This window comes from Gymnoscopelus braueri, assembly GCF_963280865.1.
Source record: "Gymnoscopelus braueri genome assembly, chromosome: 5".
NCBI lineage: Eukaryota > Metazoa > Chordata > Actinopteri > Myctophiformes > Myctophidae > Gymnoscopelus > Gymnoscopelus braueri.
In genome coordinates this window covers 8,429,857-8,457,763 of record NC_137606.1, presented here as the reverse complement: position 1 = coordinate 8,457,763, position 27,907 = coordinate 8,429,857, and the positions used below count along the sequence as shown (strand labels likewise).

Genomic DNA, 27,907 nt, shown 5'->3' with positions numbered 1-27,907 from the left:
GTTTCCACCCGACAGAGACGATATACTTTATGTACAGTATATATATATATACGACTATGAATACACTCCATTGCTGCGGCACTGGCACTATCTATCACTAAGTACACACTTACATGTTTATTATATGCAGCTAAATGATGTCTCTCTCTTGCACAAGAGACTGTGATATACAGTAGCCTATAGCCTATAGAGCCACATTTTTAAATGTTCATGCACCTTGCATATTTGACAATGTGTCTTGATATCTGACTTTGTTTCCTTTGTTTCTTTCTCTCTTTTCTATGATGACTATTTCGAAACTGCAAAATGTTCGGAAAAATAATTTCACCAACACACTGTAAACTTGTGATGTGACAATGAAGTTGTATTTGAAGTTGAACAGTCTATAAGGTTTGTCACCTTTTGACCAATAGAATGATGCATTATCCTACTACACTCAGTGACAGCAAAACGGTGTAACCAGTTAATCTTTTTTTCCTGAGCCCAGGACAAAACTATCCCCCCGCCCCTGTTTATTCATGGCCCAGGAACATGTTTTCTACCCAGTGTTGTGCAGTTTAGTAAATGCTCAAGACATACTGCAACATTTATAAAGGAAATGGGTCAGTGTCGTCAGTGTCACTGACGAAGGCTGGATAGCCGAAACGTTTGTTCTTTCGACATGTCAGAAACAATAAAAGAGAAAACTCACTCTTACCACTCTGAGTGCGACCCATTTCCTTTATAAATGTTGTTAATCTAAGAGGATATCGCACCAGAGAAGTCACAGCGCTGTGGTAACAAAAAAGTGTATTTATCGCAAGACATACTGCAAACAGTCAGACAGACAGACAGACAGACAGACAGACAGACAGACAGACAGACAAACAGACAGACAGACAGACAGACAGACAGACAGACAGACAGACAGGCAGACAGACAGGCAGACGGACAGATGGACAGATGGACAGAGACACAGACAGACGGGAAGACAAACAGAGAAATGAAAACATGACCTCCTTAGCGGGGGTAATTAACTGTACACCTGACTCAGAGTGTGTAATGAGGCAAGAAGCAAAGTCCTCTGTTCAAACTACTGTGAAGCAGTAGTGAGTGATTGATTACTGGTACGGAAGGTGCACCGCCTGCCCGCCAACCACAAGGCCTCATGGCTAAAACAGCAACAACACAGGACTTACTGCGCTGCCTGCCAGCCATGATGCACCACCTCAAGAACTCCAGTCACTCTGTTACTGTCTGGCACACGCTACCCGGAGCATCTGGTGCTCACCCAGCAGGCTCAGCGACAGCTTCTAGCCACAGGCCACAAGCACACTAAACTGTCTCCTGTATTGTTCACTTTAATACCATGACTGCAACCAGTCCATTTGCCTGCACTAATTACATAAATAGAGTTACATGCATATATCGTTGCTGTCGGGCAGCCAGAAACCTCATATCTCCATTTTTTGACTTTTTTAGTTTTTTCGTAAATTAATGCCCTACTTGATCATACTATAGCGTCACACAAATGCATGAAAAGTAGCAGATCCGCAAGCTCGAAACGTGGCACAAAGAGCTTTTCGAGCTTGCGGATCTGCTACTTTTGGTTTTGAATTTGAATCCTGAGAAGTAACAGTTTCCACACGACAGAGACGATATGTACGTAATGTATACAGTACAGATTTATATATATATAGATTTATATAATTCCATTACTTAACCTTTGTACTAATTTTTACAGTTCTTATTCTTATTTCTTTTACACACTTTTACAGAGAAGTCAGAGAACAAACATCTCATGGTGCCTGTCACCTTGCCACAGGCTCTTTCCAGGGTTTTCTAAGTACAGGACAGATGTTAGAACATATGTGTGCTCTTTGTCTTATTAACTTCCGATACTAGGTACTAAGTATATAATTTAAACCAAAACGCACAAATAAATCCAATCCAGATCCAACATGAATTAAGCCCCTCTCAATTCAATTCCGCCGTTACAGCTGAGAAATGCATGCATGTCATAGGAAAGGAAATATGATTTCCTTTCCACATTTTTTTTAATAACAGTTCACTTCCACTCCGTAAGTGGATAGTATATAGGGCATAACATATAAACAGCACCACATATTAGAGATAATGGTAAGACATAGGCACCGTTTAAATTGTAGTGTATATTTAAGATACCACAACTTTTGTTCCCTGCCTCCTCCACACATAAGCGACACCATCGTACCACGATAAATAAATACTATACATTAGCATTAAAAACATCCCAGCCATTGGATCCTGTTGTGTGGTGGCTGTTCCACGCTGTGAACACTAGAGGGAGCAGTTCCACTCTCTGTGATTCAAGAAGAACCACATGCTGATCTGATCTATATGGCTGCAGTAGCATCAGAGATTGGCACTTCATCAACATCTCCACAAGGAGAAGGAGGAAACCCCCGTCCTTCCCATCAGTCCCACATGGTAACGATACACATATCATTGCAGAAACCTCTTATCTCCATATTCTAACTTTTTGTTGTTTTATTAACAACTTGATCACACTACTACAGCGTCACACAAAAGCATAAAAAATAGCAGATCTACAAGCCGGAAACGTGGCACGAAGCGACGCTTTTCGAGCTTGTAGATCTGCTACTTTTGCTGTTTTTGAATTTGAATCCTGAAAGGTAGCAGTTTGGGACATTTGAGGTTTCCACCCGACAGAGACGATGTCTATAAAGTAATATCCCAGCTTGGGTTTCTGCTTACTGACAAGAAGTACAGAGGACGGACGGACGGACGGACGGAGGGTTGTTGAAAAAAGAAAAGAAGGAAAAGACAGACAGAGATAAAAAAAGAGTGATGCAGGAAAGACTGTGCAAGAGGTGAACCACCTGCTACTTTAGAATCCCCAGAACCAACCATCCTGTGTAATAACTCTCTTATACCTAGTAGTAGTTTATAACCCGTGCGATATTTATTTCTACATGTCAGAAATGTCCAGTGCAATAGTACATGATCCATGCATTATGTCATCACATACATCCTGTTCACAGCTGCTTGTTTACGGCTCACACTTTGGTCTGACCCTCTGCATTCTTTACCTTCCTATTTGATTCGTTTTTTAGGTTTAGGGTCTTATATTTTATACTTCTTCCTCTTACTGTATGTCGTTGTGTATAAATTTTTTGTGTGTGTCTGCACCAAGCACGGTAGGAACTTTGTGGAGGCCATGATGAAGGTCATGGCCACATTGCCGTGGCCCCTCAGGAAAAAGAAGATATGCCACTGAGGCCACAGTGGGCTTGATGCCCCATGAAGCTTTTTCCACTGATAGTTACATTATGTATTGAAACATTAAATGTATTTAAATTAATTATGTCCTTGGGGGGCACGTTTCACTGCTGTAACCCAGCAACCCTATGTAAATTACGCCACTGCTGGAAAGCATCCCAGCCCAAACATTAACGTAACTAATAATTGGGCCGCGCGACCCGGAAATGACCGCAATAATCCTAAAACGGGAGCAAAAATATTTTTCAGTGGGCCGCCCACCGGGCATATGCCCGGTATGCCAAATGGCCAGTCCGCCCCTGGGCACAAGTGCCCCCAAATCATGAAATTCCAGGCCTTGAACCTAGTCACATTCCTTGTGTGTGAACACAGTTGAAACGTATCTCATTTGACTTCCAATAGTACAACCTGAACAACATGTTCACTAACTCAATGAAAGGACATTGAGGGTATATTCCTACAGTAGTAGGAATCTAATTTTACTCAATTTGTGCCTTCATTTAGCTATCCTGAAACATGTGCTGTATAGCCAAAGGCTTATTACCGTCACTGCATGTGAAATCATTGAGCATAATGCCTAGTCAAGAGGATTGGTCCGTTGTTTAAAGGAAAATTAGACCTGTTGCTTCTTCAGACAAAATGTCTGGTCTCTCAATTCATTGGGTGAATGGACTTCTACTGTAGTTCACTAAGGGAGAGGATACTATTATGAGAGGATACAGGAGCGTACCTACCTATGTTCCCGTAGCCCTACATTCCCTTAAACCAAATCCCAATCCTAACCCCAAAGCCGTACTCCTATCCTCCATGCTAAACTGAGGGGACATCCAGAGGATACATGCTTACAGGATGACGAGGCCCTGCAATCCACAGCTATCTTTTCAGGCTCTGCAAAATGTACAAGCACCTGTTCCTCGGAGAAGCTGTGACCTAAATAAGGAGCCTAAATTAAAAGCAAAAAAACATGTTGGAGTAATCAGTGTTACTCATGCAAGTCAAAATCCAAAACACAGGAGATCATCAGCCAAAGCTAGTCCAGTCCAGCACCAGACAACTTGCTTTTCATCAACACTGGCAAAGCTTACTGTAAAAGAAGAAAAAAAACCTGGTGGTGAAAACGTCTGAGCACGGGAAAGCAGATGAATGAGGCTAGGCATGAAGAAAGAGCGGTTGGAGATGAGAGACGAGTGAGAGAGCCTGGACAAGGTCCAGCTGTCCACAGTGTGAGACGTTGATGCTAAGGAGGAATGCACCGGGAGAATGAGAGGAGAGGGGAGGGAAGGGGGAGGAATTAAAGTGCAGAGTTTCATGACCTAGTCGAAACAAATGTGGGCAAAGGACCTTGGCAAAACCTGCCGGTGCACAGTGTTGCCATGTCTGCTTATTGTAAGCGACTTTGGCCATGTTTTTCTGTAAAGTTGCTTGTTAATATTGGTGGTTGCGGGTCGCGTTTTTTTGGGCTTGTTTCTAAAGTGTAATTGCTTATTTGGCCTTGCTTCCTAATGTTGTTTTAAACCAGTGGTTCGCTAACATTTACATGTCAAGGAGCCCCAAATTATTGTGTATTTGTCTGTGGACCCCTCCCCATCTGAAAATATTTTGTGCCAGATTATTTGTGTTTCCAGACTTTTTTTGAAAATAGCAGATCTACAAGCCCATAACGCGTCGTAACGCATTGTGGGCTTGTAGATCGGCGATTTGAAAATTGCCGATGTATATAGGTGTGCTCATGTGGCCTATAGTCACTTCTTTTGGGCTTGTTTTCATAGACCTGGTTGCTTATTTCTCCCGCAAAATCTGGCAACGCTGCCGGTGCAGCAGGCAACACTTCACGAACACAGACCAGACGCATAAGCTAAACGTCCTCGCTGATAATCTGTCCGTCTCCCCTCGTCTTGAACCGGCCGTTCAACTGACTCCCGGTTCTCCTTGATTGCTCAACCATTCCCGGACAGACGCCGAAGTAATAACAACCTCCATGACTTGTATAATAAATCAGATTGATCTAGCCCTCCCCCCATGCTCCCTCCACTGTTCCATGAATTGACACAATTCATTATGAGATATCAATGTGTTTTACATTCCACAGGTGTGTGTGTGTGTGTGTGTGTGTGTGTGTGTGTGTGTGTGTGTGTGTGTGTGTGTGTGTGTGTGTGTGTGTGTGTGTGTGTGTGTGTGTGCATGCACACTGCACAAATTGACCAGGATCGATTAATCGTGAGATAAATGAATACTGTTAAAAGGTTAGACACCCAAAAGGAGCTCCAAATGTGTCTTTTCTTCTTCTTTCTAAACTGGAGAAGGTTGTGCTCTCATCTCGTCTCCCCAGGGAGACTGAAGATCAGCACAGGGAGTGCTGGAATGTATCTCTGGCAGCGTGCTATTTGAGAGATGAACACACAGGCATGTCCGTGAGTGTGTGTATGTGTGTGTGTGTGTGTGTGTGCGTGCGTGCGTGCGTGCGTGCCCGCGTTTGTGCACTTGTCAGTGTGTAAGCCTGTGATAGCCTTACAGCTGATTATTGCATACTTGGTTTTGCACGCCGCATCGTGCACAGAGAATAGCTGATCTACAAGCTCACAGTGCATCGCGACACAGCGTGTTGTGAGGTCATAGATTGACTGTTTTTGACGCATGACACCAAGTATAAATCAGTCTACATACTGCACAGGTTAAAACAATGGAGTGTGTGAGTGTGTGTGTGTGTGTGTGTGTGTGCAATAATGTGCCTGTGAGTTGGAAGAGGGCTGAAAGACAGTGTGTGTCTGTATAGACAGGTGGTATTACAGAGACGTTTAGCTTGGCCATCCATCACCGCTGGCCCACCTGTGCTTACACGTGCATGACAAGGTCTGTCTGCTCAGTCTGCACACACACATGCACACGAGTCCAATGCCACCTGCTGCTTTCTGAGAGGAGAGAACAGGGGGACGAGTGGCAGACACCCAGCACATAGTCTGGGTGTGTGAGTGAGACAGACGGATTATACCGAAGCCTTATTGGCCTTGGACAAGAGACACACACACCGCGTTTAAAAGGGAACAGAGTTAACTGCCGTTTGGTCGTCATCGTCGTCTAAGCTTCCAGTCACCACTCACCACACGCGGCTGGCTCCATTAAAACGCCTAAAAAGTGCAGTCTACAGTACAGATGTGACATTCCAAAGTTTCAGAGACCCTGCCATTGGCACTTCAGTGAAACATCAGTGAATTGTCCAGGCATTGTCACGGACAGGGGGGATCTGCCAAGTGTGAAATGGTGCCAGGTGCTAATTGGCCTCTTTTCACACTAGACAAATCATGCACGACAAAGGGGGGGGGGGGGAAGCAAATTAGGAAAAGTGAAGAGATGTGTGAAGAGGTCAGATGTCATGTCTGTACTTCTCCTGGAACTCCAGTGGTGTTTCTGGGTTCAGAGGGAGAGAGAGGAGGACACACTGACATTGTCTACTATAGTCCCTTCACTGGTTTGGCCTCTGCTTCTGTTGATTGCAGAACGGGGGATCTGTGACAGCCAGGGAGCGTATTCTTTCTGTTGAAGTTGTGTTCAACCCCGGGCCTGTCAGTTGAAACAAGCAGGGCTTTGTTGGAGTAGCCTACTGCTGTTATTACAGTGTGTCAGCTCACACACACACAAACAGGCCTGTCTTGACTCACACATTAGGTTAGCTTAGCTGGACGGACGGTCGTTGTTTGTTGTCATGAACCGGCGCTGCACATGGAAACTCTGACCTTGACGGGCGAATCGTGGCTTTTCACTCTGGCGCCGCTCCCCGCGGCGCTTCGAGACCAATGGGCCGGGGCCGCTGATTGCCGACATGTTGGAGGAATTCCGGAATACCGGAGTAGTGGACGTTTTCTCGCGTTTGCCCTACAAACCACAATAGAAACCCACCGGGAGATGAAACTTAATTTATGCTTCATCTCGCGGGGTGCAATCGCTTGATTTACAAGCTAACAACACGTCGCATCGCGACGTGTTGTTAGCTTGTAAATCTGTCCCTTTTTGGCAGGCGGCCGCCATCGTACTAAGGAGAATAAATTAGCCTTAATTGAAAACAAAACACAAGCCTTTGGACGTCGGACAGGGAAAAGTTGCAAAAGGTCACATACTCTGAATACAAGACAGGAGGGACGGAAACCCCAAACTACACGAGAGAGAGACAGAGAGAGAGAGAGAGAGAGAGAGAGAGAGAGAGAGAGAGAGAGAGAGAGAGAGAGAGAGAAAACCGAGAGCCTTCGGAAACTGGAAGGTAACCGATGCTTTACTTCATAATAATAATCTTCCCTCCACTTCTACAAAGTGTGACAGAAAAGCCAGCATGGTTCAGTGGGCCTTTTTCCACTCAGCATGGACGTGCATTAATAAGAACACCTGAGGGGGTCACCGAACACCGGCCAAGAACACGGTGCAGCAAAACCACCCATCGAACCCCCGTATGATGTAATTCGAGTGAATAATTCAGTGATGCAAAACGACTGTAGTTGATGAATTTTCTAGTAGCTGGGCATGTGAGAATGATGTCAGTTTTTTAGCCACGAGCGCAAAATGTGGATCTGGTTTCTATACCCCCATGACAAAGGAGCAGTCTTCTCAGAGGAACTGAACACGAGAACGATGGAGCAGAGTTGGACCAACACACCGTTTTCCTTGCCCACTGCAAGGCCCGTTGCGTTGGTATGAACGCTGAGTGACACCAGGGTGATACCGGGCCAGACTAAAAGTGGGGCCGGTTGCTTTCAGTCACTTGTCATCATTGTCAAAGTTAAAGTCCCGCACAAGTGATGGGTACAGTGTGAGCTGGCGTGAACAGGGATGATCTGGTTTCAATCTCATCACTAGAACATCTTGAGCTTGCTCTCTACAGGGGTTAGGCAAGGCAATGCCCCGTTTCAGAACAAATCAATGATTTCTGCTCTATTTCGTTTGACATTTTTTTCCCTTCCTGTTCACCTCCTGGCCTGTTCGGGGCTAAAGCAGTGATTTGCAAACTTTTTCCAGTCCAAGGACCCCCACCTTGATAAGCATGAGGCCATGGAAATCCCCATTTTTATATGATGTTTTCTCCTCTGGGACCCCAATCTCTACACTGTAAAATCTTTGGTTCCTAACCATCAATAGTTTAACTGGAGACCCCCTGGGACACCCTCAAGGACCCCTGAGGGTCCGTGGAATAATCAGGCGCGAGGTGTTAAAAGCAACTTACATTTAGGGAGTCAAACTTGAGGAAGGAAAGATGGATACAGTCTCTGCATTTCCCTCTCCACCTTTTCTTTCACTCCCATCCCTCTCTCTCTCTCTCTCTCTCTCTCTATGTCTGTCTGACTCTCTTTTCTTTGCAAACCAGCTGGGACTGGTGAAGGGTTTAATTTAAGAGAGCAAAGAATTCCATGGCAGGTTTCCACCAGCACCGGCAGAACGCGCAGGAAAGCAGACCTCCAAGCAGGAGCCTCGGAATGTCCAGAGGAGAGGAGATCATCTCTGGGACCCGTTTCTCCGACATCTTCTTCGGGTTTTTGTCTTCAGGTTTTTTACCCCTGATTTTAATCACGGAGGTCGATTAATAACACACACATGTAGCTAGAGCCAAGGGGCCTGGAAGTGAGGGGGGATAGGGAGGTGGTCGCAGGGGAGGGAAAATGGTTTGCGCGCTAACACTGTGGAAATCTGTCACCGCATCGAAACTCAACTCGCAAAACTGTCAACGCGCTAAAATGACAAGAGTGCGATGTTACAGGGTCACGGAAGATTACATGAGTCTCAGAGGGGCTTTGGCTTGAGTCACGCAGGGGCTTATGAACTGTCAGGACACGGAGTGTATGTGCTGAATAGAGAAATGTTACGCTGGGACGGCCTGCCAGCTATGACGCCAGCCACAGTTCCATTAGTTCGAGAAAAAAGGAAGGGACATTTTATTAAACACTTGAGCCCTACATACTTTGTCGTAAGACAAAATGGCACTGGCATGGAATGCTGATCTACAAGCTCACGATGAGTCTCCCAGGCGACCACGTTGTGAGCTTGTAGAGTGCATGGATTTCTTTCTTCCCATCCCTCCCAGTAATAATCTGAAGTGTCTATTCTGTAACCTGACAGGTAGCCTCGGCTTGATAGATCTGCCGTTCTCAGAGGATGTGTGTTATCGCTCATGATTGGCAGGAAGGATTCCTTCACTTCAACTGTGGTCCACATGTTAATCCATTAAGACCGGGAACGCATCTGTGTCATTTTATGATTTCTTTGGCTATTCAAAAATAGCAGATTTGCAGAGCTGCAATTTATTTTTAAATCGTGAAAATATGTTGTTCCAGGGACCCCCAGAAGCAAGGATTTGAGTTAAAATGTGTATTTCAAAAAAATATTTGTATTCAAAGATTTGCACAAATGTTTTTCAAAAATTATCTACAATATCTACAAGCTCATCTACAAGTGGATCTACAAGCTCATAGCGTGGCACGAGTGCCAAGCTATGAGCTTGTATGTCTGCTATTTTTGAATAGCCAAAGTATAAAATAATGGTTATAGCAAAACATCTAAGATGTTCCCGGTCTTAATGGGTTAAGCTGCACAGGACAGGGCCAGAGCTTTTTGTTTTTATCTCCTTCACTGTCGTGACAACCCGATCTCTATCGGTATCAGATTATTCCTTTGTGGTAGCTCGTACTGTCAGCGGATTGGATCACATTCTTATGTGCTTAACGCAGGACGACTTGGACGACAAGGGCAAGCAGCAACCGCCGGTTGATTCCAGAACATTGTGTGAGACAGTTGGACATCCCGGAGCTCTGACCCTCACCCTCCCATCGCTCTGTCTCACCGTGACCTCTCCCAGCTCCTTGTCACTCGCAGGTTTCGCTGGGTTGTCAGTCACGGGGCCACCTGGCCCCCCGGCTATGAGAAGCAGATCTTATAGTCGCATGCTGGACTAATTAACCCATTAAGACCGGGAACGCATCTGTGTCATTTTTAAGATTTCTTTGGCTATTCAAAAATAGCAGACATACAAGCACTCGGTGCCGCACTATATGGAAAATGTGTGCAAATCTTTGAATATATATATTTATTTTAAAGCGTATAAACATTTTTAACTCAAATCTTTGCTTCTGGGGGGTCCCTGGGACAACATATTTTGAGATGGGGGTCCGCGGCCAAATACACTTGACATGAAAAAAAGTTTGAGAAAAAAGTTTGAGAACCACTGATATAGAACCATTATGTTTTTTCTTTTTACTGTAGGATTTAGAAGACATTTGTAGAATCCCCAGAAGCAAAGATTTGAGTTACGAATGTTTGCTTTAAAAATATATGTACAAAGATTTGCACAAACATTCACGATTTTTCAAAAATAGCAGATCTACAAGCTCGTAGCGCGTCACTCAGTGCCGCGCTACGAGCTTGTAGATCTGCTATTTTAGAGTATCCAAAGAAATCAAAAAATTACACAGATTCTTTCCCGGTTTAAATGGGTTAAACATCACGAATCCCCCCCGCCCGCACGCACGCACGCACGCACGCACGCACGCACGCACGCACGCACACACACACACACACACACACACACACACACACACACACACACACACACACACACACACACACACACACACACACACACACACACACACACACACACACACACACACACACACACACACACACACACACACACACACACACACACACACACACAAACAAACGGCTCCTCTCCCTGGCCAACAATCGGCGGTACGAGTCTTTATAACAAGTCTTCCTGTTCCTTTTCCATGGAGTCATTGAAACTGTCAACCAGAGGTCCCAAAGCTTTGGGCCTCGCCAGAAGGACCCCAAGTGCACAACTGAACTGTCAGAACTTCTACAGAGAGACAACTGAGGGAAGCTTTTTTGGGGGGGAGGGCAATTCTTTTCCTTTTTCATTTTTCTCTCTCTGACTTTGGTACAAAGCCCAGGAATTAATAGAGTAATAAAAAAAGAAAATGAGACACTTTCATGGCTCACTTAGTGGCAGCTATTCTCATTGATGATGTTATTGTTTATGCCACAACATACGTTTCAGAGTTCAACACGCCATTGCTATCACCTTTCAAACACACAACACTAGTATATTTTATTTATTTTATTTTTTCTTCTGTGCAGATGAGAGGCTCGGCTATCGAATTGTTTTTCATCTGATTCCAAAGGAATGCCACAGCAGTTCCTGTGCCAACGTTGAGCCTCTCAGTATGTCTGCAGAGGATCCCTACAACCATTGCTCATGTCACGGGTCCATGATGGCTTGGCACATGCAGTTTACAGCATGCTCAAGCATGCAACTCTCTATCTCTATCTCACATACAATACACAAACACTCATGCACGCATGCACGCATGCACGTACACGCACACCGCACACACACACACACACACACACACACACACACACACACACACACACACACACACACACACACACACACACACACACACACACACATACCCACGCACGCACACTTGTATCACTATCCACGCGCACAGGGACATCAAAAGCCTAATCCCAACTCCAAAACCAACCCTAAACCTAACCCCTAATTGCTTAAACCCAACCCTGACCCCAACCCCTGAATCTTCTACTAATTTTAACATTAGCTCTAAAAGCCGTTCTTATATATGTATATATATATATGTATATATATGTGTGTGTGTGTGTGTGTGTGTGTGTGTGTGTGTGTGTGTGTGTGTGTGTGTGTGTGTGTGTGTGTGTGTGTGTGTGTGTGTGTGTGTGTGTGTATATATATGTATATATATATATATATATATACCTGTTAATAGCTCATACACCGTGCAAATACCAGGAGGTCCAAGTGCAGAGCTAGGGCAAAGCAAGACTTTATTGCTAATCCCAGTATATTACTACCGGTTTCATATTACTACTCGCTCTTATTACAGTATATATTTATGTATTTATTATTCATTGAAGCTTAGATGTATCTCTTTATACCCCTATTTGTGTCTGACCAAATAAACCCCATACAGTGTCTGGTGTCTAGTGACCTTTCTGTTTTAGCTCTACATTAAATATCTTCGCTGAAAATAGCTGGAACGCGTTGTGAGCTTGTCGATCTGCTATTTTCTGTGAAAGTTTTCCCAGAATACGGATGCTGGGGTTTATATATAATAGTGTTTAATACAGCTGTGCAGCTACAGTATGACAACTGAATTTCCCCTGCAGGATCAGTAAAGATCTATTCTATCTATGAAAAAATGACCCTTGACCCTTGAAAATGACCCTTGTCCTCACGGGGACCGGAAAAATATCCCCATAAGTCACATTTGACTGGTTTTTACTAATCTCCAGAGGACATTTTGGTCCCTACTTGGATAGAAACACATGGACACACACACACACACACACACACACACACACACACACACACACACACACACACACACACACACACACACACACACACACACACACACACACACACACACACACACACACACACACACACACACAAGCATCAGTATGTATATGCACGCGTAAAGCACAAGCACATAGGGCGTGTTAGGTAACCAAAACCTCATGTATAAAACTCACAAACAAACAAACTATGAATTTCTTAACCAGCATTTATTGATGAGAGAATCAAGTGGAGCAAATCATGGGGCATGGGCAAGACAAGACAAAAAAAGTCAATAAAAGGAGCCAGTGGCCGTGGTATGTAAAGTTGGCTGAGCATGTTACATCTCCCAGATGGTGCACATATGCATTTCACCGCCTGTCCACTGAATACTTTTCTGACAAGTCAGGGTTGAGAAAAGATACTAGCCTTCAGACAGGTCGACTCGTCTCCGGAACGTGCACGTGCGTGCACACACACACACACACACACACACACACACACACACACACACACGCACACGCACACGCACACGCACACGCTCAGCGATGCCGGGGTTCAACGAGTCGGCCTCCAACACGTTGTCAAGCGTTCCACAGTGATTACACCACACAGTGTATGATCATAACCTAACCATGCGAGGTATGTCTCTATGGCTCTGATTTATGCCTCGTCGTATGGCCGTGTTGCACGCTAAAAACATAGCAGATGTGCAAGGTCACGACGCGATGCGAATGCCACACAACACAAGGCGTCGTGTGGCCTTGTAGATCTGCTATGTTCGGCCACGTGACACCGTCGCACGACAAAGTATGTAAATGGGGCTTATGGTGAACACATGGGGGCGTTCCCTGAGAGAGAGCACCCACACACACACACACACACACACACACACACACACACACACACACACACACACGGACAGATGTAGTCATGTCAATGCCCTGACGCTGAAACAACCACATGTTAACATCGCTGGTGAAACATTTGGTTAATGACACCACATGGTGAAACGCCGGTTAACGAACCACATGTTAATTCATGTGCGTGTCATTTCAAACTAAAAAGGTCAAAACGGCTCTAAAACAGAGTTTTTGTTTTGTTTTGGGGGGTGCTGTGGTTTTGCAACAAATCCAGGACCGTTCTGGAGTTGATGTTGCAATGATTTCACATGGCTGCTAGGCCTGACGTAAGCGCAGGCCTACTCCCTCATGGCAATCACACACTCTGGGTAAGGTTGACAACGACCTACAGTTTCATTTCATTTAAATAGCACAGATCCAGTTCACACCGTGTGTACTGTATGCTGCGTGGTTGATGTACACACCTGTTACTGTAAGATTAGAATTCAAAATTAGCTGTGTTTTTTTCCAGACTGTTCTTATATATATTTTGAAAAAGAAGGTTAATCCCCTTGAAAATTCTGTTTCAGCTTCACCCATGCAGCTGATGGCTGCTGAGAGGTGCTCGGGGGGGGGAGAGCTCAGTGATATTTCGACACGTATACTGCTGGGCGGCCGGGAGGTAAACCGGTGACCTTCTGATTCCCAGACAGCCTCTATACCCACTAAGCTATTTCATTATTTATTTGTGTTAAAGGTCCAGTCGGCCATCATTATTTGTGGGTATAAACAATTGCCTCTGTGAATATTAACTGTAGGCTTGGGTTAGGCCTTCGTATGCGTTTTCCAGTTCAAATTGGCTGCCGAGCCAATCAAACAAATCTACGGGGAAACCAACCGGAACAGAAAACAGGTACGACACCATCTGAAAACCCAAGACTACAGTTACACACAGAGCCTGTTACCTCATGAATACAGTCATGTACAATTAGTGAAATATCACTTATATACCTATAACCCACTTGGCCATTTTGTATCACTTTGACACTTATGAATAGACAAACATTCAGGCTTTGCATGGCAGTGTAATATGCCAGTGATCTAATTGCAAACTAAACTTTCCAGATGAGAATAACCCCAGGAACATCCAGTGGTGGTTGGTGATTAAACGAACATGACCTCATAATTGGAAATGCTAAGTAACAATGTTCTACAAGACAAAACACGTCGTCTCTCCAAAGCAAGAACAAGTCAGACAGACCGCAACAAACCTGTGATACATTATACCTGACCGTCTTGATTGGCCACAAAATGACAAAACTCCTTCCAAACCCAAGGAGGTAGATAGATGTCTCAGATAACAACACATTATCAAACGACCTCCTCCTCCCCGAAAAGCGCGAGCCTCAACTCTTCCATCAACCTGGAGAGCGAAGCGAGTGCCAGGCTAGGCTGGCTGGCTCACGCCAAAGCCACAAATCAAAGTAGTTCCCCCGTGACCTATGAGGCTCCCGGGGTCCCACCTCTACCAATAACTGTAACCGGGGGTCTCTCCAGGGGTGATCTGTCTTCGCTGACGCTTAGGGAAGTACAAGGCAAGAGATTTCTCCAGTGCTATATAAACAACACTTAGGCCCCAGTGCCAGATGGACTGGAGGAGCGAGAAGAGGAGCTGCTCCAGACCTGCTGGCAGACGGAACAGGGGAGAGGCTTGAAGCGAGAGCGCCAGGGGATGGCTCATCAACCCCCACAGCCAACAAACTGAGAAAACCTAACCCAACCGACAGCCAGCGCTGCTGGGAAGGGAAGGGACCACGGTCCCTGCTAGCTAAAAAGGACCAGCGTTGACATTGTTATGAGCGGCCTGCCACAACGGGAAGCTGTGGTGCACCAGTACTTTAAAAGTTTACCAAAAAGGGGAAATAATTACCGAGTTACAAACCATTCCTTAACCACTTTTAAAACCCTACATACTTGTCTGACCGGGGTTCCCCCATGCAGGGGTCTGTACTTGGGCCCCCTCCTTTTTTTAACCTCTACGCCAAATCTCTTCACCGAAAATAGCCGATCTACAAGATCGGCTATATTTAACCGCCAATGTTTGCTATTTTCGCTGAATTATGACATGCCCAGAATAGGGACTCTGGCTATGGTTCATGTAGTCTCTCGACACAGACTGTTGGCTCCCACAGTTTTCAAATGCTTCCACTGAACAGTGTGTACGGGAGCTCTGAAAATGAGCAAAAAATAAAAAAACTAAAAGGTTCGCATACAGAAAAATGCGCACATTTCACTATCTTTTTGTTTTAGAAAATAAAGCGGACATTGACATTTATATAATCAATGTATATACTCAATTGAATGGCGTGAAGGAGTCTAGCCGTTAGAAGGGGGCCTGTGTGTCTGTCTAACCCGACATACCACTGGACCGATCAAGTCAAGTCGTTTTCACACATTCAAAATATCTTTTAAAGACAAAAATTACAAACAGAAATGACAAAACAGATTCGAAGATTGTGGAAGAGTTCTCTGGCTTGCGAGACCAGACCAGGGTTCATGTGGTTAACATGGTCCGAGTGAGTGATTCAACGGAACGGTTCAACAGCTAATCTCTTATCTCACGGCACCTTCTTATCGGTGTACGCTGACACGGCGATACAATGCTAAATAGTGTGCGTAGTGTACTCCGTCCTTCGTTGGATGAATGGACGAGATTCTTTGTGATCCTTTCATAACATCTTCCCCGAAAAGCAATGATGTTGAGAAATGTTGAGAAAACAAGAGTCTGGAAATGACATGAAATTAATGTCAAGAGTCTCGCAAATGACACAGGATTAATCATCAGACGGAGGCATTCGCAACAATAACAGAGAAACAGAACAAATTGGAAGTGGGTCAGGGGGGTGAGGTATTAAGGTTGATTCGGGGGTCTGCGATATTAAAAAATGTTGGGGTTTTTTTCCCGTCTGTAAAGCCAGGCCCCCGGGTCCCAGCAGAGGACAGAGCCAGGACAGTGGAAGGGGGGGGGGCAGTGGTGTAAAGTAACTATAAGTACATTTACTCAAGTACTGTAACTGACTGTACTTAAGTACAATGTTGAGGTATTTTTTACATTACTGGAGTATTTAAAATTTTCAGTACATTTACTTCTACTCCACTACATCTCAGAGACAAATATTATATGTTTACTCCACTATGGTTATTTGAAAACTTTAGTTGCTAGTTACTTTGTAGATTTTGATTATTATTACAAAACAACCATTCAGCCCTATATACATTTCGGCCATTTGAAAATAGCCGATCTACAAGCGTTGCGATGCGACGCATTGTGAGCTTGTAGATCGGCTATTTTCAAAAGGTTTTTTATACATTTTGAAATGGGATATTCTGCACAATGAGTACTTTTACTTTTGGTACTTTAAGTATATTTTGATACTTTTGCTCAAGTACATTTTTCATACGGGACTTATACTTGTAACAGAGTAGATCTACATTGCAGTATTGATACTTTTACCTAAGTAAAACATGTGAGTACTTCTTCCATCCCTGGGAATACGCAAGAATGCCATCTGTCACGGTGTCGGCCTCTGGTGTGTTCAAGGAGCAACGAGTGATTTGTGGAGTGTTTGTCGAGGGGCTGAGGATATTTCAACACTGAAATACACATGTTGAGAATGTGCACTTAACCACTTCCTACCTGTCCTCCCTACTTAGGGCATGTCATTATGAGTGAAAAACATAGGCAAAACCTTTCAAAAAAGAAATCATTAAAATATTAAAATATAGCTAAAATAGCAGATCTGTTATTTCTGCAACTTGTCATTCGATGAAGTATATAGGGCTTAAAGGGATAGTTCACCCAAAAAAATACTTATTTTCTATCAATTACACACAACATGAAGCCTTGAATTCATGGAGATTTTTTGTTTTTGTCTCATTCCTAAGTCAATAATTTGATGACCGGTGGAAAGATGCTAATGTCTCCGGTAGAAGACTCAAAGTTGACACTTTGTGTCTCCTACCGGAGCCACCGCCGGTCATCAAATTATTGGCTTAGGAATGAAAAAAATCTCCACGAATTCAAGTCATGGGGTGTGTAATCGATAGAAAAACCCATTTTTGGGGGTGAACTATCCCTTTAATGCACGCATCTTTATTTATCAGTTAATGTATGTTTGGTATGAAATAATCAAAATCTGCAAAGTAAGCTGTCAGATAATTTATGTGGTGGAGTAAGAAGTACTATATTTGCCTCTGAGATATAGCGGAGTATAAGTATAATGTATCGGGGGAAAAAATGAAATACTCAAGTAAAGTAAAAATGTCAAGTGGAATACTTAAGGGTGCATATTTCACTTACTTTTTTATGATTAAAAAAAGGGTACAGTTCTGGACATACAAGGTTTCCACCCGACAGCGACGATATACTGTGCACGCACCGAACACACATGGTTGTTGTTGTAACATAGATAACACACATGGTCATACATTTGCATAAACACACACACATGGCCATGCGCTCTCACATGCGCACGCTGTGTGACGGCTCAGCAGACAGGGTCTGAGCTGCACTAATGGGAAGCACATGTTTCTGCAGGAGGAGACGACCCAACGACACACTCCCAGATCATCTTCCTCTGGCTAATGACTCTCATCCTCTTCCTCACATCTATCTGTCTCCTCTCTCTCCTCTTCCTGTTTTCCAGGCCTGTAAAGTAAACTCACTTCTTCAGTGAAGAGTTTTGATCTAAACCAGAAGAGGGGCAGATGAACCACAGGTGGGGCCTTTTGATTTCTAAATCCCCACATAAGGACTTACATATTACCTCCACCGTTTACAGTGCTGGAAGGTAACTAAGTACATTTACTCAAGTTCTGTACTTTATACGTATATGAACAGTGTTTATTTTTTTAACGTGGCTGTTTTTAATGTGCTTTTGAATTGTTTAGTGGGCAAGTGCAATTGCTTTATTTGCACTATAGTGTTAGGTATTTTTTATGTAGTATATAGGTGCATTCTTTTAATTCATTCTGCCATGACCAGAGTAACACATTTAGTTCCGTACTTGTCTGGAATGACAATAAAACTCCTTGAACCTTCAGTTTACTTGAGCATTTCCACTTTTTCAAAAACGTTATACTTCTACTCTCCACTACATCATGAGGCAAATATTATACTTGTACAATATTTGCACAATATACAACTATTTGACAACTTTAGCTACTTTGCAGATTTAAATGATTTAATACAAAACATAAAAAACATTAACCAATATAAATGATGTATTATAATAGGTAGATCTGTCTGTCTGTCTGTCTGTCTGTCTGTCTGTCTGTCTGTCTGTCTGTCTGTCTGTCTGTCTATGGGCACAGCAACACGTGGAAGTATTTTGTGGTAGATGCAGCTTCCTATTGAAATGTTCCTATATTTCTATACTGTCAATGCAATGTGGAGCATTACCTAATAAAGAGCTGCCATATGTACTGTATTGCTCCGCAAACGAAATAAATCTCAGTATAACCCACACTGCAATTTGGGTATAGACTGTAGCGCTGTTCCACACATCTTCTGTGTGCCATATCTGTGATCTAGGGCAGAGCGATCTCATTTGATCTCTACTACTTTGAACATGTCATATTTTATCTACCATCTGACCTCTTACACACATCATTCAGTCAATCATTCTAATCTCTCCTTGCAGGTCATAGAAGCCGTATGATGGCTGTTATCTGAAGCAGCTCGAGTCATTCCTCAGAGACAGACAGACATATCGCTTTATCATCTTCAAGTGTTTCTGGCCCTCAGAGAAATCACTGACAAACCAAATGTGGACGCGTTGATTTCCCAATTTGAACAAAATCCCGCCAACGTGTAACTGAATATTTTGTTGCTATAATGAAATTACAGCAACGGCCTAAAAAACCAGCCAACTTATATGTTTCTCGTTCCATGGCCTCGGCGCTAACCGTTAGTGACACAAGGTTATAACTGAAAAAAAAAAGTTTGGCAATAAAACAAGGTCTGAGAATTGAATCCACCTTCGACTTGAGTGAATGCAGGAAAAGAGGGAAGTGTCTAACAGCTGTTTAGCGAGAGAGAGAAAAGTTCCCCTTGTCCGGCTCTCCATGTCTTTGTCAAAGCCGGATGCTGACAAGATTCACAATTAGTTTAGCATTTACAAGGCCTGGCACAAGCCGCTCCGCAATCCACTACAGTCACGCCACTCCGATCGCCAGCTGCTGCCTGGCTGTAAACGCCATTACAGGCCAAGCAAGGTGTGCATCTGTGGAATGCGACTACATACTCGCCACACGTTTGTACAATGAATGGTAGGACTTTGGAATTGAATGTGTGTGTGTGTGTGTGTAGCTGTGTCTGTATAGGTATGTGTATTAAAAGGGGGGGCACAGATAATACTGCAGGTGTTGTGTAAAAGAACGTCGTCGTCAGCTTGCACATCTGTTTAGGCATGGTATTTGCCTTAACGTACTGGAGGTTAACAGAGATGGGTCAACCTTTTCCTATATGCTAGCAGTGTACAGTTTCATTTTGGCAAGTCTTTTTCATTATACGCCAAACACTGACTTAACTAAAGCAGATGGTTTCAACCTGCTCCACTGACAACATTCTGAAGTGCATTTATATAGTCATGGAAAGTTCACACTGGGATGCAGAAAGTCACTTGGTTGAAAAGAGACAAAAACCCTCCTGTAGAAAAAATTGAATCTAATCATGTGGATCCACATGGGAACAGCGTAGTTCCAATGTGGATCATGGACTTCATGTGGCTAGCCTGTGATGTCAGTCATCTATGATGTCAGTCATCTATGATGTCAGTCATCTATGATGTCACAGTCATCTATTATGTCACAGTCATCTATGATGTCAGTCATCTATGATGTCACAGTCATCTATGATGTCAGTCATCTATGGTATCAGTCATCCATGAAGGGACTCATAGGGATGTGGGTGAGGTTTCAGACTGACCAGGTGCCCCTTTGATTTCCATTATAAAATGAAAGTGAAATATATCAAAACCTGTAAAATGTGTGAAAACGACTTGACTTGATCGGTCCAGTGATGTGTCGGGTTAGCTGCGCGCGCGCACACACACACACACACACACACACACACACACACACACACACACACACACACACAGACCCCCTACACACACAGACCCCCTGACCCCCTAGACTCCTTCACACTATTAAAAAACCCAGGAAAAAAACCCTGGGGTTTGTCTGTGCCTTTGAAATTTGAAAACGATAAATTAAGTAGTCCAAAGAAATGAAATTCTTCCTCCAAACTGTTAATTGTTATAGCTGATGTTGGAATGAAAATATATAATCTGAAGTTGCCTTCCTTGGAAGACCCTATGGGTACAAAAACAAATCACCCATTTACAGCCATAAAGGTGCATGTTACTTACAACCCCTTTGTGGCTACTAATCTCTCCATTTCAAAAAGGTTGTGCAATCTTAACCCATTCAAACTGGCAAAGCATCTGAGTGCCATGCTATGAGCTTGTAGATCTGCTATTTTTTATAGCAGATCTGTATTTGGCCGTGGACCCCCATCTCAAAATATGTTGTTCCAGGGACCCCCAGAAGTTGTAACAGAGTTAAAAATGTTCGCTTTAAAAATATATATATTCAAAGATTTGCACACATTTTTAGGATTTTTCAAAAATACACTCGGTGCCCCGCTATGAACTTGTATATCTGCTATTTTTGAATAGCCAAAGAAATCTTAAATGACACAGATGCGCTCCCGGTCTTAAAGGGTTAACCAATGCTGACACACGACCTACAGTACGTTTTGCTCTCTTACACTTGTAATAGGTGGCTTTCGTGTTAGAAAGCACTTATTGTTCCAGTTACAGTATCCATGAAAGCATTGAGTGCTGCCAGTGCCTACACTGAAACAGCATCCATTTCTTTTCTCTCTCTTTTTCTTTACCCTAATCTAATTTCTGCCATGTCGCCCTGGCGGGCGAGAGAGAGAGAAATAAAATAAAGTGCATACAAAAGCCAGGGCATTACTTCTCAAGAAATGCTGTTCTGTTGACCCCAGCCAAAGTCAACTTCCCCCATAATATCTGAAATTAGGCCAAGAATACAAAACAACTCTCTCACAGCTCAATGACCTATTAAGAGATTGGGGGGGGGGGGGCACAGTAATCTGCTCCAGGTCTTATCAGGACTTATACGACGATTACACGGTCCCTTATCTTTCCCAACACGTCGAGCTGGGCCCAGATGGAATCAGCACTGCTTTTGGAAATTAAATGATGGCTTAAAAAGCCATTGCTAATGCACCCAAATACCCTCGCGGTCCGAAACGGAGCGAAGAAAAATATTTACAGTGGCAGTATGAGTACGGGGGAGAGGAGAAGGGGGCTGTGGTGGAAACTCAACACGGTAGGTTTCCAGATATTGTAAGTGCCCGCGTTACAATAACATTAATCAGTGGCACTGGCACCATTGTTTGTCGGGCGCATGATGATGGGGGAGTTTGCAGGCTGCCAATCATAGCCAGTGTTGCCATTTCCGCTTATTATAAGCGACTCTGGGCTTGTTTTTCTGTAAAGTGGTTTGTAAATATTGGTATTTGCAGTATATTTTTTGGGGCTTGTTTCTAAAGTGTAGTTGCTTATTTGAGCTTGCTTCCAAATTATATTTTATTTTATTCTATTTAAACCAGTGGTTTAATGTCATGGACCCCCAAATTAATATGTATTTGTCCCTAACCCCTCAATCGGAAAATTCTTTGTGCCTGGGAGCCCTGTCCCAGATTTGTGTTAGAATGTTACAAAAATATTCAAAATTTTCCACATTTTATTTCAAGATTTTTTTGAAAAGTAGCAGATCTACAAGCTGTTGTGAGCTTGTAGATCAGCTATTTTCAAACAGCCGACGTATACAGTATATAGGTTTTAAGTGCTCATGTGGCCTAAACAAGACCAGGAGACCTGGTTCTGCCAGACCCCTAGTGGTTGAAATCTGAATGGCTGGGTAGGAAAAGAGGGACAGACCGACCGACCGACCGACCGACAGACCGACCGACAAAGCCTCCTGTAGACCGACCCCCTGGGTCTGGCAAATAGTCGCTTCTGTTGGGCTTGTTTTCCTAGACCTGGCTGCTTATTTCTCTCACAAGATCCGGCAACACTGAACATGGCTTTCTTATACAGTAGAGGAAACAGGGAGGTTTGGCGGAGCCCTCTGTGCGGTCAGTCGGTCACACCCAGACAGGACGTCCCCACACAGGCTGCCAAGCCGGTGTGAACCGACCATGAAAACATGGGGGAGGGGGTGATAAGGAGTCCAGGGTGACAGCCCATCAAAAGTAGTTGCTGTTGCTTAGCCACTGTGCTGTGTGTTGTGAATGGACGGGTCTCACCCCACAGTGTTGGCATGTGGGCTTAATGCATTACACACACACACACACACACACACACACACACACACACACACACACACACACACACACACACACACACACACACACACACACACACACACACACACACCTATACGCCACCTACTGTACCCTAAGTCACAATAACACACATCATTTCCTTCCTTCCGCTATGGTACAGTACCAAGTTGTGTACATTAGATATATGGATACACGACTGACCCACGTCATTCTGGGTCAGTTTATAATAAGAAACATGCATGTCTTAAAAACTACTGTATGAATACGGGGTCATAAAATGGACAGTAATAAAGTCATGTGGAGATGTTTCCACTCACCCGGTTTGGGAGGCTTTCCACCGGCCCCTGTTACATAAAGAAAGAAAACAAAATGAATAAACTATTACTAAACTGATGTCGTAAAACACTAGAGCACTGTTTATCAAGGTCTGGTCGGGGGTCCACCAGGGGCCCTAATGGACCCCTTACAGGTCTGAAACTCTGAGAGTGTACAAATGGATCTCAGTGTTAATTTAACTGTGAGACTGTACAAGAGGTTCGGGCCTCTACAAGGCCCCCCTCACACAAGGTTATATAATATATATGCCCACATATGGGCATAAACTGTATGGAGAGTTGGAGACCGTACAACCGATCGACTTCAAACTCGGCGTGTGTATTGCCAAGGACCCAAGGGAGTGATGTGCAGAGTGGGAAGTCAATCAGATTGGCGGTTGTACAACATTTTTTGATAAATCCGGAAAAAAAACATATATGCAGTACTCTCATCAATATGACGTCATAGTCTGGCCTGGACTCCATATTTGGCCACACGGAACTACATTTATGGGCATAAAAGGGACAGAGTGCGACCCACTATCATGAAACATTTTGGGGGAATACGTTTATTTATTTAATAGTCCAGCACCAAACCAGTCACTTTTAATGTCAGATGTTAAAGTCCATACCTCCTCCCAGTCCTCCAGCTCCTAAGCCACCAGCTCCAACACCTCCAGGCACCAAACCTCCAGGACCCACACCTCGTCCTCCACCATAGCCTCCACCTGGTCACGTCACACACAGCAAGACATTATCATCATTATCATCATTATCATCATCATCATCATCATCATCATCATCATCACTGTTGCTGTCATCATCATCATCGACAGTGTTCAACAACACACTGATAATCTACCAGGTCCCAGGTTTCCAGAACGTGGCGTACCCGTGGCATTCCGGTTCATTGACCCATAGCTTCCTTTGATCATGGCTCAGCAGTGGATTTGAACTGGACGCACATAATAATTATGACACCTTTACATGTGTTTGTGGTTGCTGTGTGTACGCCACCTTCTGGAAACTCAGGATGACAGTTAATGTGCACAGAGGCATTTAACAAGCTGATAAGCTGCTTTCTGCTCGTCATCATCATAAACACCATTCTCTCCGTGTCTTTAGTCAAAGTGGGGAAGTGGGGGGGGGGGGGGGGGCATAGCTGAGTGGGTGGAGAGGCCATCTGGTAATCAGAACAGAAGGTCACTGGTTCAACCCTCCGCTCGCCAATGCATCCACATGTTGAAGTGTCCCTGAGCAAGACACTTAACCCCTAACAGCTCCTCGCTGAGCGTACATCTGAGCAAGGCATCTGCTTGGTGAATTCAGAAATGTAATTCAAAATACATTTACTCAAGTACTGTACGTAAGTAAAATTTTGAGGTATTTTTACTTTACTGGGGTGTTTCCAGTTTTCAGTACTTTTACTTCTACTCCACTACATCTCAGAGGCAAATATTGTACTTTTACTCCACTACAATTATTTGGAAACTTTAGTTACTAGTTACTTTGTAGATTTAGATTATTATTACAAAACATACATTAACCACTTCAACCCTACTGTATATACATTTCGGCCATTTGAAAATAGTTGATCTACAAGCTCACAGAGCTTGTAGATCTGCTATTTTCAAAAGATTGTACTGTACTTTAAGTACATTTTGATACCAATACATTTGTACATTTACTCAAGTACATTTTTTATTCCAGACTTTTACTTAGTATTTCTACGTTGCAGTATTGATACCTTTACTTAAGTAAAAAATGTGAATACTTTTTCCACCACTATGCAAATGCCACGTTTATTGCACCAAACAGTATTACATAATACTGACGTGATCAATTGAGTTGATCAAAAACAACCATTATTAACCATTTTCGTTGGTGTGCATACAACTTTTCTCCCCAGATAGTCAGAACGTGTCTTATTTATCTTATTAATATACAATTATTGGTTCATTAGGTTTTACTATTTAATCATTGACCTATTCTATTCTAATTTGAAGCCTTACACTAATAAGACATAAAAGCAATTGTGGGTTTTCACTGTCTGGCACATGGGTGATCACACCAGCCGTGGAAAACGGCTAAGTGATCATGTGCCCGACAAGGTTGCCCAGAATGCCCACCCCTGCCTTACACTGGTGCCAGGACACTCCCCAGTCACCACCGTGTCAAAAACCAGTGAGGAGGTCACTGGCCAAGCGCCCCTTAATGTCCTGCTTAATGCTCTAGAGCTACAGTGGAGTATATTGTACGTGCGGTTGCAGAGTGTGTGTCTCCCATGCATGTGTGATAAGACACAGAGCAGATAGAGGAGCCACTTTGGCTATCAGTGTCTCAGTGGCTGTGATGCACCAGGGCTTGCTCTCTAAAGCCCAGCCAGGCCATCATGTCCGTTTAGAGAGCGACAGCAGGGCCCTTGGTGGCAGCATGGAGTTTGATTGTTGAAAGATGATGCTGTATTGAATAAATACAGAGGTGTTTTATGCCTGTAGTCAAGTGTATGACCAAAAAACTGCTAGATGATGCTGTATGAAATAAGTATTTCATTGATTAGTATGGTTTTGGCAACATTACTGTACATTTTACTGTACACTATCGATTTGTTAGCTTTTTCAATAGATTTGTTAACTTTTTCTTCAACGAATCAATTTTTCAATAATGACTACGCTTTGTGACACTTTATGAACTTGTAGATTGACTATTTAGTCTATATCGTCGCTGTCCAGGAGCAACCAGCTACTGTAACTCCATTTTCAGCTTTTTTTTCTTTCTTCATAAATCAACGCTATTGAACACCCTTTACGTCTGTGTAAAGGGTGCACTAGGCAGTGACGTGCACACAGACAGAGGAGCAGCACATAAATAAAGTAACGACGCCAGGTTTTTCCCCCGTAGTCTGTTAAAACTATGCAGTGTACCTGGTTATCAAACTTAGCACTGACGCTAATGTTATGAAAACAAGTAATTCTATTTCTAAAATCTATGAAGTGTTTAATGAGGAGAGCATTGTGACAAGAAAGGAGTTCATAGCATTTCTGTCGCGCTAGTTCTACTGAAATTCCAACTCTGTGAACCCCTCTTTGCAGAAGTTATCTAGTTTATTATTGTAGGCCTATATAATAAGTGTCATGAAGCATCAGGGCATTAAATCACACGTTGTGATGCATTGTGAGCTTGGAGATCCGTTGTTAGCTTTTGGGAATTTAGACCCATTTGAAATCTCTCCCTCAGCAGCGATAGGCTGGATTTCTGTTCGGACAAAACTCCTTACTCCACTTTAGCTGGATTTGGGTAAAGTGTTGATAATATAATGACACATGCAAGTATCTGACAATAATAAAGTCACTATGCCAACTTTGATGAGGCAGTATTGCTTTGTTTTAAAAGGTTTTCTTCATTTCCTGAAAAACATATTTTTAGTTTTTTCATTTCCTGAAAAATGGGCGTTTTGGAGTTAGCTGCTTGCTGCTGGACAGCAGATATATATATAAAATAAGGTTTAAGGCATACAAATATGTTTAATGTACACGTGTGCTATATGTGATGTACTGTATGGTGGCTGAATTGCACCAATATATCAGATATTGAGTTAGACAAGACATGTAATAATGAACTGTCATGGTCTTATCTGATTTGATAATGGTAGAGTGTATTGAGTCATTGCTGACAGAATGACAAACAGCCTCATTTCAACAGAAGATAGAAATCATGGCTCCAGACAGTGTTGATGAGTACAAACCTCCAGTTTTAGCTGGTTTATATCCTGCAGGAACTCCCCCCGCAGCGCCTGGTGAAACAACAACACAGCATTACAATTATGGTACAAAATACAAACACACATTTTTATGTTCATACTCTACTTACTGTTGTTGAGATATTGCGTGTGATTTGTTATACAGTACTTGTTTGTTTGTTTGTTTGTTTGTTTGCTTGCTTATTTATTTACAGTATTTCACTTATTCATTTCAAAAGAAGTGAAGGGTTTTATGAATAACAACAAAATAATAGCGGAAAGTAATTGCCTGTCAGGGGGGGGAAATCTAGCTTTTAGTCCTGACTCTATGTGCAATAGAGTTTTATTGAAGAGAAGAGATACGTTACAAATGCATTAGTGGACAAAACAATCAGTCTCACAGCATGATAGAAAGTCAGGAGTATAATTCTATCCCACTCGTCTTCATGCAGTTTAGCCTCCACCTCTAAACAGTAAATCACCATCATTAAGTCATCATGTCGAAATGACCTGCCTTACTGCTGTGCTTTCAATGAGACGGTTGATGCCTGGGAAAACATGTACTGTAGGCCTACAGGTCTGGGCAGAATGACCTAGGTTTTATCCCCATAGAGTTGTACAGTAGGTGATACCATGTGCACATAAGTAGATGCAGCAACAAGAGTGCCTACAGGTATCAAGCAATGATGCACGCATGCGCGCACACGCACACAATAGGCTGGACTTCTTGTTGGGCAGTGGCCAGGTGGTGAGAATGACCCGCTGAGTCTTCTCCTCTAATCCCTGTACACACATGACTGTGTGGCCATGCACATCTCCAATGTCATCATCTTGTACAGTATGTTTCTTGTAAGTATGCTGATGACATGACAGTGATGGGCCTGCTCATCAGCGACAATGAGACGTCCTCCAGGGACAGGGTCAGCCCCC

General features: G+C 43.4%; 1 protein-coding gene across 1 annotated transcript in view; it reads right to left on the bottom strand.

The window, feature by feature from the left end:
- Positions 1-27,907, bottom strand: part of elna (elastin a) — a 115,854-nt gene that overhangs the window by 61,661 nt on the left and 26,286 nt on the right. The window contains exons 3-5 of the mRNA XM_080428676.1: positions 26,984-27,031; positions 23,871-23,966; positions 23,242-23,268 (exon numbers count right to left, since the gene is read on the bottom strand). Of these exons, the coding sequence (XP_080284802.1) occupies positions 23,242-23,268; positions 23,871-23,966; positions 26,984-27,031 (171 nt within the window). The remainder of the gene's footprint in view (positions 1-23,241; positions 23,269-23,870; positions 23,967-26,983; positions 27,032-27,907) is intronic.